The following is a 13,512-nucleotide window of genomic DNA, read 5'->3' as shown; positions in this document are numbered from 1 at the left end:
CCAAATGGGACAAGTGTCCATCGGATACCCTACAAAATCTTTACAACATTACTGATTACATTCCCCAAATTAATTTTCAAAACCCCATGGCCATCTTGTGTTACTGACTGTTTTCTAATCCCTTCATCTTCCCCTTTATCCCCACCCCCCTGCCCATCTAGCAACCCTCAGTTTTTCCTCTATGTCTCCAAAACTGTTTCTGATTAGTTCATTCACTTATTCTTTTCTTTAGATTCCACATATAAGTGAGATCATATGGTATTTGTCTTTCTCTGTCTGACTTATTTCACTTAACATAATATTCTCTAGGTCCATCCATATTGTTGTAAATGGTAAGACTTCTTTCTTCTTCATGGCTGCGTAATACTCCATTGTATAAATGTACCACAGTTTCTTAATCCAGTCATCTACCTATGGGCATTTCGGTTGTTTCCATGTCTTGGCTATTATGTATAGTGCTGCAATAAACATAGGAGTGCATAACGTTTTTTGAATTAGAGTTTTGGATTTCTCCGGATAGATACCTAGGAGTGGAATTGCTGGATCATAAGGTAGTTCCATTTTCAGATTTTTGAGATACCTCCATACTGTTTTCCATAGTGGCTGCACCAATCTGCAATCCCACAACAGTACACAAGCGTTCCCGTTTCTCCACATCTGCACCAGCACTTGTTTGTTGATTTATTGATGATAGCCATTTTGACTGGGGTGAGGTGGTATCTCATTGTGGTTTTTATTTGTATTTCTCTGATGGTTAGTGAGGTTGAGCATTCCTTCATATGTCTGTTTGCCATCTGTATGTCCTTTTTAGAAAAATGTCTCTTTATGTCCTCTGCCCATTTTTTAATTGGGTTGTTTGTTTTTTTGGAGTTGAGTTTTTTATAAATTTGTGATATTAACCCCTTATCAGATATATCATTGGCAAATACCTTTTCCCATTCAGTAGTATCCCTTTTTGTTTTATTGATGGTTTCCTTTGCTGTGAAAAAACTTTTTAGTTTGATGTAATCCCACATGTTTTTCTCTTACTTCCCTCACGCGAGGGGATATATCAGTAAAAATCTTACTCCGGGTAATGTCTGTGAAGTTTCTTCCTATATTTCCTTCTAGGAATTTTATGGTTTCAGATCTTACATTTAAGTCTTTAAGCCATTTTGAATTTATTTTTGTATATGGTATAAGGAGGTGGTCCAGCTTCATTTTTTTGCATGTGTCTGTCCAGGTTTCCCAGCACCATTTATTGAATAGACTGTCTTTACCCCACCGTACATTCTTGCTTCCATTGTCGTAGATTAAATGGTCATAAAGGCATGGATTTATTTCTGGACTCTCTATTCTGTTCCATTGATCTATGTGTCTGTTTTTATGCCAGTACTGGGTTACTATTTTAATATCCTGTCTACTAATTCTATCATCTGTGTCATTGCTGAGTCAGTATTTACTAATTTTTATCCTCCTTATGAGTTGTAATTTCCTGCTTGTTTGTATGCTTAGTAATGTTTTCTTAGATGGCAGATATTGTGAATTTTATCTTGTCGGGTGCTGGATTTTTTTGACTTAACCTTCTTGAATTTTGTTCTGAGATGTGGTTAGGTTACCTGTAAACAGTTTGATCTTTTCGGATTTTGTTTTTAAGATTTATTATGTGGGACCAGAGTGGCAATTAGTCTAGAGATAGTTTTCCTCACTAATGAGGCAAGACCTTTCTTAGCATTCAAACTGCTATTAGGAACAGGAACTACATCAGGCTTTATGTGAACACCAAGTATTATTCCCTTAGATCCCTCTGGGTGGTTCTTTCCCTGGCCTTGGCTAGTTTTCTCACTTACATAAGCTGATTGGCACTCAACTGAATACTCAAGGGGACCCTCTACAGATTTCTGCAATTCTCTCTGTGCAGCTTTCCCATATGGGACTCCTGAATTCTGGCTGCCTTGGCCTCCCTGGACTCCTAGCTCCATTTTCTGAACTCAGGAAGAGCACAGAGCTCCTCCTGGCTCTCCCTTTGTGTGGCAGCATAGAAACTTTCTCTAGCAAACAAGCTAGGCAGTGGTAAGGCTAATTTCATTTATTTCCCATCTCTCAGGGATCAATGTCCTTCACTGCCTCATGTCCAATGTCTTAAGATCCCTTGTTTCTTATGATTTGTTCAGGTTTTTAGTTGTTTCACGAAGGAGGGTAATCTGGTCCCTGATACTCCATCTTTGCCAGAAGAGGAAGTTATCTTTAACTTTTTAGTATGTTTAACTTAACTGTGGCCTCCTCTCAAATAAAAGGTACTTAAAAATTTCCCTGTACTCTTCCCCACTCCTGTATTTCTTATTGTCTAGTATTTTATTAATATTTTGCTTTTAATGCTACTATATCCTCATTTTATAAAAATTATCAAAATGTATTTAGGTGCATAGAATAACCCTGGACCAATATTAGTTGCCTCTGGCAAGACAAAATGCACAACTAGGACTTAGGAAACAAAGGGAGATTTATTTTTCACTGTATATACCCTGTAACTTTGAAGTTTCTTCCATATGCATTATTAGTTATACAAAAGAATAAATTTTAAAAGTATTTAGATGTTAAAATACGCTTTTAAAATTATTTTGCTCACTGCTATTTCTTCCTCTTCTTCCTTTGTTCAATTTTCCTTTGCTGAATAAATTCTCTCTGTGTTATCTAAAAACAGCATTATTTATGTGCATTCTTTAATTATAATTTAGCTGGATATAGAATTCTTTGATGCTACCATTCCAGTGCCTTCTGTTCCTATTGCTGCTAATGTCAGTCTGTTTTACCTTTATAGAGGACATATTCTTTTCCAGTAGTTTTTAAAATTTCTTTACCCGTCATCTTCTACAATGCAGATTTTTTTTTTTTGTAAATATTTGCTGTTTGGCATTTGTTGAGGTAGCTTTTCCATGTGTGAACTTTCATCATTTTCATCCATTATTTCTTTGACAAATTCCTTGCCTTTACTCCCCTTAGTCTGTTTCCCCCCCCCCCAAAATGCTATTAAGACATGAAGGTAGACTAAGGAGCCCAACATAAGTCTCATTTACATTTACCATCTCCTCTCTGTGCTATATTCCACGATCAGGCCTTCCTGATATACTTAGCAGTTGCCTCAGTCTGGCCCTCTAATCTGCATAGGACTTCATGTTAGAGGCTCAGAATTCTTGCCTCTATGCACGTAACACTAAAGCAGATGCCAATCACTGCAATTCCCATTTCTGTGTATTTGCTCTCTGCTTGGGGAGCATCAGGTAAGCAGCACATTTATGGTTCCAAACCTAGGTAGTTACGTATTAATAGAAGTGTTTGGTCTTGGTTTACTAGCACGAAGAGCAGTTCTAGATACCCACCTTCACATAGCTTCATGTAAGAAACCAAGTTCTGGTCTGGGGTCATGTTCAGTTCCCAATCTCACGCTGGCTTTGAAAGACCCAGTGCTAAATAGTTGACTCCTGTCTGTGTTTTCCATGTGCCTTATGGCATAGGCCTTCACTCCTGATTAGTTTTCTCACTGATCTGGAAATTTTCACCTTATTTTACAGTACAGCTTTGCATTAAAAATTTTTTTCCCTCAGTCATGGCTATGTGTAATGAATATGCTCATTCTATTATTTTGACAAGAAATTTGTATTGTATTTAATAAATCATTTATAAATCAAATTTGGTATTTGAAAAAAACTTAGATTCTTTTAAGATTCTTTTAATAAACAGGATTATGTCAAGCTTCCACTCTCTTAAATTCAAATAACCTGGTTACCACTGTAGTCATTCAGTGCTTGACAGAGACCACTCAAGACTAAATGTACAGTATCAAATTCTTTACTCCAGTACTCGCTTCGGCAGCACATACACTAAAATTGGAATGATACAGAGATTAGCATGGACCCTGCGCAAGGATGACACGCAAATTCGTGAAGCGTTCCATTTTTTTTTTTTTTTTGGCTTAGTGTCTCTCAAACATGTATTTCTGTAAATTCAGTATCCGTGTGAAAGGTCAGCTTTCTATTTTTTTCTTTCCTGTGTGTTTACCACAATTTTTTCCCCCAAATATTTTACTTAAAAGCTGAGGTGCAGTCTTTTAGAATGCCTGGAAATACACTATTATTTTTTTTTTAAATTTTGTACTCCACCTTAATCATTTTATATAAATAATCAAGATGTTTTTACCACTCTGAATTAAATTCTAGTAAAAAAAAATCTGACTTCCTTGGTCATCATACAGCGTATTTGTTACACACCACCTGTGTCCCCACTTTTCACATTTACTCCTGCTCCTCTGTGCCGCATTCTGTAATCCTGACAAGTGCTTAGCAGCTGTCAATAAATCTCAAAAAAAATTATCTGTATCCATAGAATCAGCTATTAATTTTCTGACTAGCCTTTCCCAGTAAGAGACTCATTAATATGAAACTTGCTTTTTTAAAGAAAATGGCTTAACTTTTGGTAGGTAGCTTAGCAAACACACAAGTAACAAAGGCAATTTAAAAATGCCTCAGAGGAGAGATCTTAATACTCTCATCACTTGGGATGATGGAAAATACACTGGTCTAAATCTGATCACATTGCCAGTCACACCCTGTAGCCTCCGTACAAATCTTCCTAGAACTCAGTTTATTCATTTCTTGAAAACCGTAAAAAAAGAAGAGATGGAACTCAAATATTTGCAGAGTACTTTCCAACTGAAATGTCATGAGCCTATGATTCTTATCAATTCTGTTATTTTAAATTAGGACATTCACTGAGAGCGTAACATACAGCCTATCCCATCATTCAATATTCTGAAGAAGAGCTCTTCAAATTCTTCACAAGGCATACAACCAATGCCTACCTGTCTAGATTAGTAGTGCCAGAAGAGTAGTCCTTAGATCCAGCTCTGCTACCATAAAAGGATGATGACTGCAAGGGTAAAAGCCCTATAAAATGAACAAACACAGGAAAACTTTAATTCCTAAACCAACCATTCAATAAAATTATGCATTGGGCTTGATTATACTGAACTTGTCTCCCTTTCTTTACAACAAATACTGTGGAAAAGATTATAATAGCAAAGAATACTATCCTGCCCCAAAGCTCCACAAATTTGCTTCTAATTTCTAACCATTTTCTAAAACCTGGTTTCTCTGATTTCCTCCATAGCACTAAATACTGTATCTACTACTATTTTTTGATTCACTTTGAACACTATAAGTTAACTCCGTATTAAGAAAAATTAGAAATTTCTCATTTACATCACCCCGACTCTTGTCTTCTTCTCTCCAACCAATCAGTTCTTCTCTCCAACTTCAGTTCTACTGATTAACTTTGTAACTTTAATACACTTAAAACTTCTACATTTTGTTCCATGAATCTTCTTATCACTTGACCACTTACTTCCCTCTTTCTCCCCCTCTTTCACATCCACTTTTGTAAGATGTACCTAAACTTAACCCTCCTGCATTGTGGATGGGATTGCAAATTGATGCAGCCACTATGGAAAATGGTTTGGCGGTTCCTCAAAAAAATAAAAACAGAACTACCTTATGACCCAGCAATTCTACTTCTGGGTATTTATCAGAAGAAATCCAAAACAACTAATTTGAAATAGATGACTGGACAAAGAAGATACGGTAAATAGATACAATGGAATATTACTCAGCCATAGAAAAGAATGAAATCTTACCATTTGTGACATGGGTAAGCCTAGAGGGTATTATGCTAAGTGAAATAAGTCAGACTGAGAAAGACAAATATATGACCCCACTTATATATGGAATATAAAGAAAAAAATCAACGAACAAACAAAAGAGAAATAGTCTTATACATACAGAGAACAAACTGATGGTTGCCAGAGTAGAAGGGGATTGGGGAGCTGGGTGAAAAAGGTGAAGGGATTAAGAAATACAATGTATATACTTACAAGAAGCGGAGTACAGCATTAGGAATAGAGACAGTGGAAATGTAATGGCTCTGTGAGATGTCAGAGGGATAGTGGAAGGGGGGTGGTTGACACAGTGTGAGGGATATAAATGATAAATGCCTAAGTATTACTTTGTTTTGTGCACCTGAAACTAATAAAAAAATAAAAACAAAAAGAAATACAAACCGGTAGTTACAAAATAGTCACTGGGATGTAAAGTACAGCATAGAGAATATAGTCAATAATGTTGCAACAACTATGTATAGTGCCAAGGGGGTACTAGACTAATTTGTATAAATTATATAAATGTCTAACCACTATCCTGTATACCTGAAACTAGTATTGACTGTCAACTGTAACTGAAAAAATAAATTAAAAAAAAAGATGTAGAAAGTGATTTGCTTTGATTTAAAGTGCTTACTTTAGGAGAACCATCATGAATAAAGCCTGTTGCAAACAACTTCAATGCTCCACCCAGATTCCCTCTGACCCCATTTTTGTATTTTCTTTCCCACACCAATTTAGGTATATTTTCTTGATTTGCTAGAAAGTTAGGCTACAAGGTGTTGAAGCCTTAACTTCAACATTGTTAAGGCTTATTACATCTGTAAGTATTCTATTTTCTAACTCTAGGTTGATTATAAAAGCTGAAAACCAATAAATGGAGTTTATATAATGTACTATTATTTCAGAGGTAAAAATTAGAGCTACTCCTTTCTGTAGGAGTGCAATGTCACAATTCTGAAACACTAAAAGGAGACCATTCCTAGAGTTACGATCAAATGAATTCCCTTAAACTCTCAATTTATCAAATTCATGCCATATTTTCGTTTGCTTCAATTTAATTTAAAGTTGACATAATATTCAAATCAATGCTAGATAGCTGAGTCTCTAGTTTAGAGGATCAGAGAGAGGTGAAGTGCAGGAAGTGCTGACAAAAATTCATGGACAGTTTAACTTTTAGTTTTTGTAAAAACAGAGTACAAGGTGAGATTAAACAACAGCTCCAAGCAACAATTTCAGTATCTTCTAGAACTTCTAATAAGCAGCAACACCAATGAACTTTAATTTCAACAACTTTAACTCCTTGGAATCATTCTATGGTCCAGTTACTTTGATAATAAAAGAGCTGAATTCTAGGCAGTTAAATAGGGAAGAAGGTAAAGTCTAGAGTCTTCGTAAATAGAATATTTATATTACATTACATTACATTACATTATAATTGGTGTAAAAATATATATTTCCAATACTTTAAAAATACTTTAACAGAGTACTGGATACAAATTGGTGCTCAATAACTAGTACTGAATTATGCAGTATTCCTGAGTAACATAGTGAGTTATGTCCCAGGTTAGGGTTTTATTTCTAGTCTATACAATGTATCATATAATAAATGAGTATCTTATACATAAAGGCCAAATACTTACCTGATGTCCTATTCTCTTCTGACTGTTTCAAACTCAGCTGCTTCTCTCTACTGCTGGTTAAATACTTTCTTGAGGGATCTGTCATAGCCTTGTTGTTCCTACAGTTAATAATTTAATTCAATATATATACATGTAAAGATATAATTCTTAATTTTAAATAGTTGTCATTAAAAAATTTACATTGCAAGTGCTGAATTCATTGATTTGCTAGGAAGTTAGGCTACAAGGTGTTAAAGCCTCAAGAGGTCACACAGACTTAAGTAAATGAGAATCGTGAAAATAAACTTTCATTACCGTCAAAAGCCAACCCAATCCATAACCCTGGTAACTAAGCAAAAATGAAGGAGCATTTTATTTATACAAAAGGCAAATGAGAGACAGCAAGACTATATGGATTTTCTTAGCCAAAGTCAAGAGTAGATGAAATGATTTAGCTACTAAGACCAAAAGAATCAATTAAGAAGTAAACTATTCAAGCTTGGCATTAAGTAGATTTAAAAAGTAAAGCAAATAAACACATCAAAATGTTCTTATAGATTTGAAATACTATTTACTAAATGTCAACATCATTTAAATTAATAGTGATTAAACTATTTTAAGTTCATGAATACAAAGTTAAAATTTCATAGGTTCCATTTCCCTCTCCAAACCTATATAAGTAGAGTGGGTCTATTCAGATACACGGTCATGCTTTGATTAAAAGTACTTACTTTGGGAGAACCATCATAAATAAAGCCTGTTAGCAGACAACTTCAACGCTCCACACAGATTCCTTCTGACCCCATTTTTGTATCTGCTTTTCCACACTAATTTAGGTATATTTTTGGTATCAGTACCTAGGGCTATCCCTAATAATATTCTATTATTTTGGTTTCCTTAGGGATAGTCTGAGATCACACCAACATTTCGTTTCCTGCACTTCACTGTCTTGCTTTCCCCATTCCCTTCCTGGTATTCCCTGGGAGTACATCCTTAATAAGTCACTTGCACACTAATCTCCATTTCAGGGTCTGCTTTCTGGAGAACTTGATCTACAACAGCTGGTTCCAGGAAGCACACTAAGGACAGGATTCTGGAATTGGATCACTTGTTTGGCAATGGCAACAGAAATCCCACTGCTGATAGTTATCCTATAATAGTGTTACAATTACTAAGATTTTTCATGGATCTTTTGGATGAAAGAACACTGTATTGAACTGGGATGGGATAAAGTAGAAGAGGAGGATATGGCTCATGCAGTATCTCTAGCATTCAAAAAATGTGGTAGACTACACGATGAATCTTGCTGGAGTTACAGAAATGTTCTAAAACTGCATTAAGGTGATGGTTGCACAATTCAATAAATTTACCCAAAACTATTGAATTGTACATTTAAAACACTTAAAATAATTTTATGGTATGTAAACTGTACCTCAATAAAGTTGTTTACAAAATGTCCCAACTTATTCCCTTCCTTGTACCCAAGCCTCAACCCCATCAAGAAATGCATTCTCTTTTCCCAACCCTTAATGGAATTCCTTTCCCCAAAATAATGTGACAGACATAACGGTGTGTTAAGTCCTAATCCTAAGGCTAAAGGCACTTCGCAAATTTCCACTCACTTTCTTGGAACCCTGCCACTACTATGTGAATAATTCCAGGCTAACCCGCTAAATGATGAAAGACACATGGCCAACCACCCTCATCATGCCAACCAGCAGCCCGTCAAAAGTCAGTCACACAAGTAAGATCTATCCTGGATCACCCAACCCTTAGCCAACCCACCAACTGACCATGATGGGTACATGAGAAAATGAGAGAATCCAGCCACAATCATCCAAGCCTGGCCCAGACAACCAGAATCACTCAAGTGGCCATTAACTCATAAGCGATAATAGTTACTATTTTAAGCCACTAAGTTTTACAGTGGTTTATAATATAGCAATATATAACTGATACAAGTGATATTAAGTAAATAATCATGAAGACTATGGAATCAGTTGTTGCTATGCGTATCCACTCAAGAGTAGAAATGACAGGCTCAGTTGAGCTAATTACCAACTTAAGGACAAAGACATCATGTAGAATCGGTCACCCAAGGGAGTTGCAGCACAGAGTCTTCGGATTTAAGAGCAATACTATGCTGTATGCAGCGGGAAGTTATACATCATTTGTAAAGTATGCATACCACTCCTGGCATATTACTTAGGTCCTGGAAGAGACTGAGCATCTGACTATGGGTTATCAAGGGGCTATACAACCAGAGCTAGCCATCACGAGCGGGGTGCTATCATACTAACAAAGTCATAAGATCAGGTAGTTACAGCAGTAATCCATCATAAAATGGAAGTGGTATATATGGGATTAGCCTAAGTAAGCAGGAATAAATAACAAGACTTTATGAGTATTCCTTATGACCCTTTGAAAGAGAAAGAAAAACCTGAGCCTGATTCATGGATGGATCATCTTGATACATTGGGACAAATTGAAAATGAGCTGCTGCTGCACTCCAGCCCCACTAAGGGACTGGCCGGAAAGATAGTAGTGAAAGGAAATCTTCCACTGTGCCGAGTTTGAGAGGTGCAACTCATTATCTATTCTGTGTGGAGAAAAAAGTGGGTCAATGGACTTCTGGAAGGTGGCAAATGGTTTATATGGTCATGGGCCTGGAAGGAGCAAGGCTGGAAGATCAAGGAGATGTGATTTATGGAAGAGGTATATGAATAGCCATATAGAAAGAAGTACGTACAAAGGGTGACGATCTATTTCATATGTTACTGCTCACCGGAGAACTCCACTAAAGAGACATTAAATAATCAGGCAGGGTAACTTGTCCAGTAGATGCCAGCCAATCTCTGTACTCAGCCATCCCAATATTTTCAAAGGGTTCATGAATAACAGCCATGGTGGCAGAGATAAAAGCTACACATGCACCCTACAGTAGGGTCTCCCTTTCACCGAGGCTGTGTTAGCTACTCTGTCGCTGACTGTCCAACTGGTCAGCAGCAGAGACTGACGCTCAGCCCGACTGAGCACTAGTCCTTAAGGAAACAACCAGTCATGTGGTGACAAGTTGATTACACCAGATTCCTTACATTCTCGAAAGAGCAGCAATTAATTCTAAGATTGGCATGTATTTTAGGTTCACTTTTGACTTTTCTGCCCATAGTGCCTTGGCCGCATCACTATCTGAGGGCTCGTAAGAGTGATCAGATGATTCACTAACATGAAATCTCACATCACATCACCCCGGAACAAGGAACCCACATCACACAAAATAAAAGGAGGTATAATTGGGCCTAGGACCAAAGAATTCATTGATTATCACATATGTTTATTATCCCAAAGCTGAGAGCCTGGTAAAGTGTCCTAATAGCCTTTAAAGATACACCTTAGAGATGATCTCATTAGGAACAGTGTGCCCTTCCAGATACAATGTAACCTTAAACCAGTAAGCCATTACACTCACAGAGAATACACAGGTCTGGAAACCAAGGAGTAGAACTTGGTAGAAATTCTACCAAAATCTAATAAGATTTGGAAAAATTATTCCAAAACGTAAAAGTTTTATAAAAAACAAACAAACAAAAAGAAACACCAAACAATAAAAACATTGGTCCCAATTCTTTTTTGAGCCTAAGAAAGCCTGCTTGGCCTACCGTTAAAAAAACATAGATTTCTAAAACTTCTAGATTTCTACAGACACTTCTAAACTTCCAGAACAGCACCAGCATGAAGCAGGCTATAAAAGCTGCATGGCCCCAAAGAAGAACGTAATTTTCAAAACCTTCAGCTATGGCCTTGAAAGATAACAGACAAAGGAAACCTACCAGAGGACAAAGCCAGGAGTCATTCGGAGTACAATGAGCAAGGGTTTCTCCCAGAGGACATAACAGAGACACACTGCTACAAGGGCTAATCAAGACTTGACGGCCTTCACAATTTCTGCTTAGCACGATTTTATTGCTGCTATAGACCAGTGACTCCTACAGTTCCCTATTCTTGTGTTTTCTAAATGTAAATTTTTATTGTGGATATCCTGTCCTACTCCAGCAATGTACAGGCATACCTCATTTTATTGTGCTTTGCAAATAACTGTGTTTTTTTAAAAAATTGAAGTCAAGATCCTCCACCAACAAAAAAGATTATGATTCACTGAAGGCTCAGATGGTTAGCATTTTTTAGCAATAAAATATTTTTAATTAAGGTATACACATTGTTTTTATTAGACATAATGCTATTGCACACTTACTACAGTATAAACATAACTTTGACATGCACTGGGAAACAAAAAAATTTGTGTAACTTTATTGTGATCTTTTATTGTGGTGGTCTGGAACCAAACCCACAGTATCTCCGAGCTAAGCCTAACGATGTGTATAGAGATGGGAGCGGGGAAAGCAGATTAACTAGCCTTTTAGTTTTTAGGTACCAGACCATGAGGTGTGTGGTCCAAAGCACACCTGGATTTTATGGAGAGGACTGCACATCACCTAGAGATCCTGGACTCTGAGATGGATACAAGGACTAAATGAGAACCGGAAGCTGTCTCCACTAGGATGAGGATAAGAGTGTTCCATGTATGGAAAGAATGATGAACAGGGTTATTTCTATGGCTAGAGGGGTAAACTATAGCAGCCTGTTAATTGTCCCCAAATAACTATTGTATCTTTCTGCCATTGTAATAAAATTTGGACGAGGCATATTTCCTGGACTTTCTTATAACTTGATATAAACATATGACTAAGTTCTGATCAATGTGACATACAGAAAAGTGGTGTGTACTATTTCCAGCCTAAAGGAAAGCAGTATGCCCTCCCTTTGCTCTGTTCCTCCTTCCCACCAATAGGAATACAGACATGAGAGTGGAGGCTGAAGCAGCTATCCTGGTTCACAAAATGGAAGCCACTTGTTAAAGATGGCAGATCATCAAGATAGAAGGAATCTGCATCCATGGTGATTATAGTTTCAGATACCACACCAGACCTATACCCTACACAAATTTTTACATCTTATTACAGCAGCAGAACCAAGATCCCAATTAATATATAAAGTTTCTTTAGCTTTTTCCAATTCCCTTGTGGTGACCCCTTGACCTTGAATACCAGTCAACTGACTAACAACTGATTTCTGTTAAGGTGTTGATGTATTAAACTAATAACTAGTAAGTTTTCTCTCCTCAGAAGACAAAAACAAAAGAAAGGACTCACCCATGAGGAGGAAGAGGATTGTGATCTAGTGACTCTCCTGTTGTAGGTGTATCCCCTTTTGTTCAACCCAGAAAATAGCTCTAAAACATTGATGCTCCTTGCATAGAATCTATGTAGGGTTTACATCCTCTTACCCTTAAGCTAACTTTTTACATGAATAAGGTAAAAAAAAAAAAAATTGTACATGTAAAGGGAGGAGGGATGGAAAGGGTTCACACTGAAAGAGCAGTCAGTGAAAAAACACTTATTTAGAGTTCTCCAGCTCTAAGTACTGCAGATAAAAAAAAAAAAAAAAAAAAAAAAAAAAAAAAAAAAAAAAAAAAAGCTATGATGGGAGAAGTGCAATGAAATGACCAAAGCAATAGCAATAGCCAAATCCGCTCTCAACTGAGCCTACAACCTACTGTCATCAAAATACTTTAAATTCTACTCTTTTATCTTTGGAATTCCCATAAATTGAATATCACCGCCCCCGTCCCCCACCTTCCTCAGTGGTTGTAATTACCAATATAAGAAACATTGATCTAGGGCCTTAAAGGTTCTTAAAGCAACTTACGACGATGAATCATTTTCCTTAGGGTAATCTTCATTTAACTCTGAGCCAGATGATAGCATTCTTTTCCTCTTTTCAGTCCTACAGAGAACAGAGAAAAAAGAGGTTATTTTAAAAAGTCATAATTCATACCATTAAAAAGTATAAACCAACATACTCAAGGACAGGAACTGTGACGATGGCTATCTAATTCTCTACACCACATTTAAATTAACATACTGTATATCTGAATGCTCAATACGTGTCATTGGCATAAACCACGTAAGACAAATACTAATTATCTACTAAAAATGGACTCTATACTTTCTTCTTCCAACAACACACTTTACTTACTGGACAATCTCCTCCTTTTTCTCAAATTATTGATCTTTCTACAAGGCCTAAAAGACATTTATAAAAAGGCACAGCTAGTGATTAAGAAAGAAAAAAATCTTTCAT

General features: G+C 36.6%; 1 protein-coding gene and 1 non-coding gene across 6 annotated transcripts in view; one reads left to right on the top strand and one right to left on the bottom strand.

The window, feature by feature from the left end:
• USP37 (ubiquitin specific peptidase 37) overlaps positions 1 to 13,512 on the bottom strand; it is a 75,541-nt gene that overhangs the window by 44,748 nt on the left and 17,281 nt on the right. For all 5 annotated transcript variants that reach the window (XM_033113007.1, XM_033113006.1, XM_033113005.1 and 2 more), the window contains 3 exons: positions 13,078 to 13,155; positions 7,333 to 7,430; positions 4,838 to 4,922 (listed from right to left, as the gene is read on the bottom strand). In XM_033113007.1, the coding sequence (XP_032968898.1) occupies positions 4,838 to 4,922; positions 7,333 to 7,430; positions 13,078 to 13,155 (261 nt within the window). The remainder of the gene's footprint in view (positions 1 to 4,837; positions 4,923 to 7,332; positions 7,431 to 13,077; positions 13,156 to 13,512) is intronic.
• LOC117026393 (U6 spliceosomal RNA) lies at positions 3,837 to 3,940 on the top strand. The gene has a single exon (XR_004423746.1). It is a non-coding gene; the product is annotated as a U6 spliceosomal RNA (small nuclear RNA).

The sequence above is a fragment of the Rhinolophus ferrumequinum genome, chromosome 8 (assembly GCF_004115265.2).
Source record: "Rhinolophus ferrumequinum isolate MPI-CBG mRhiFer1 chromosome 8, mRhiFer1_v1.p, whole genome shotgun sequence".
In the NCBI taxonomy this organism is placed as follows: domain Eukaryota; kingdom Metazoa; phylum Chordata; class Mammalia; order Chiroptera; family Rhinolophidae; genus Rhinolophus; species Rhinolophus ferrumequinum.
This window is presented reverse-complemented; position numbering and strand designations above follow the sequence as displayed.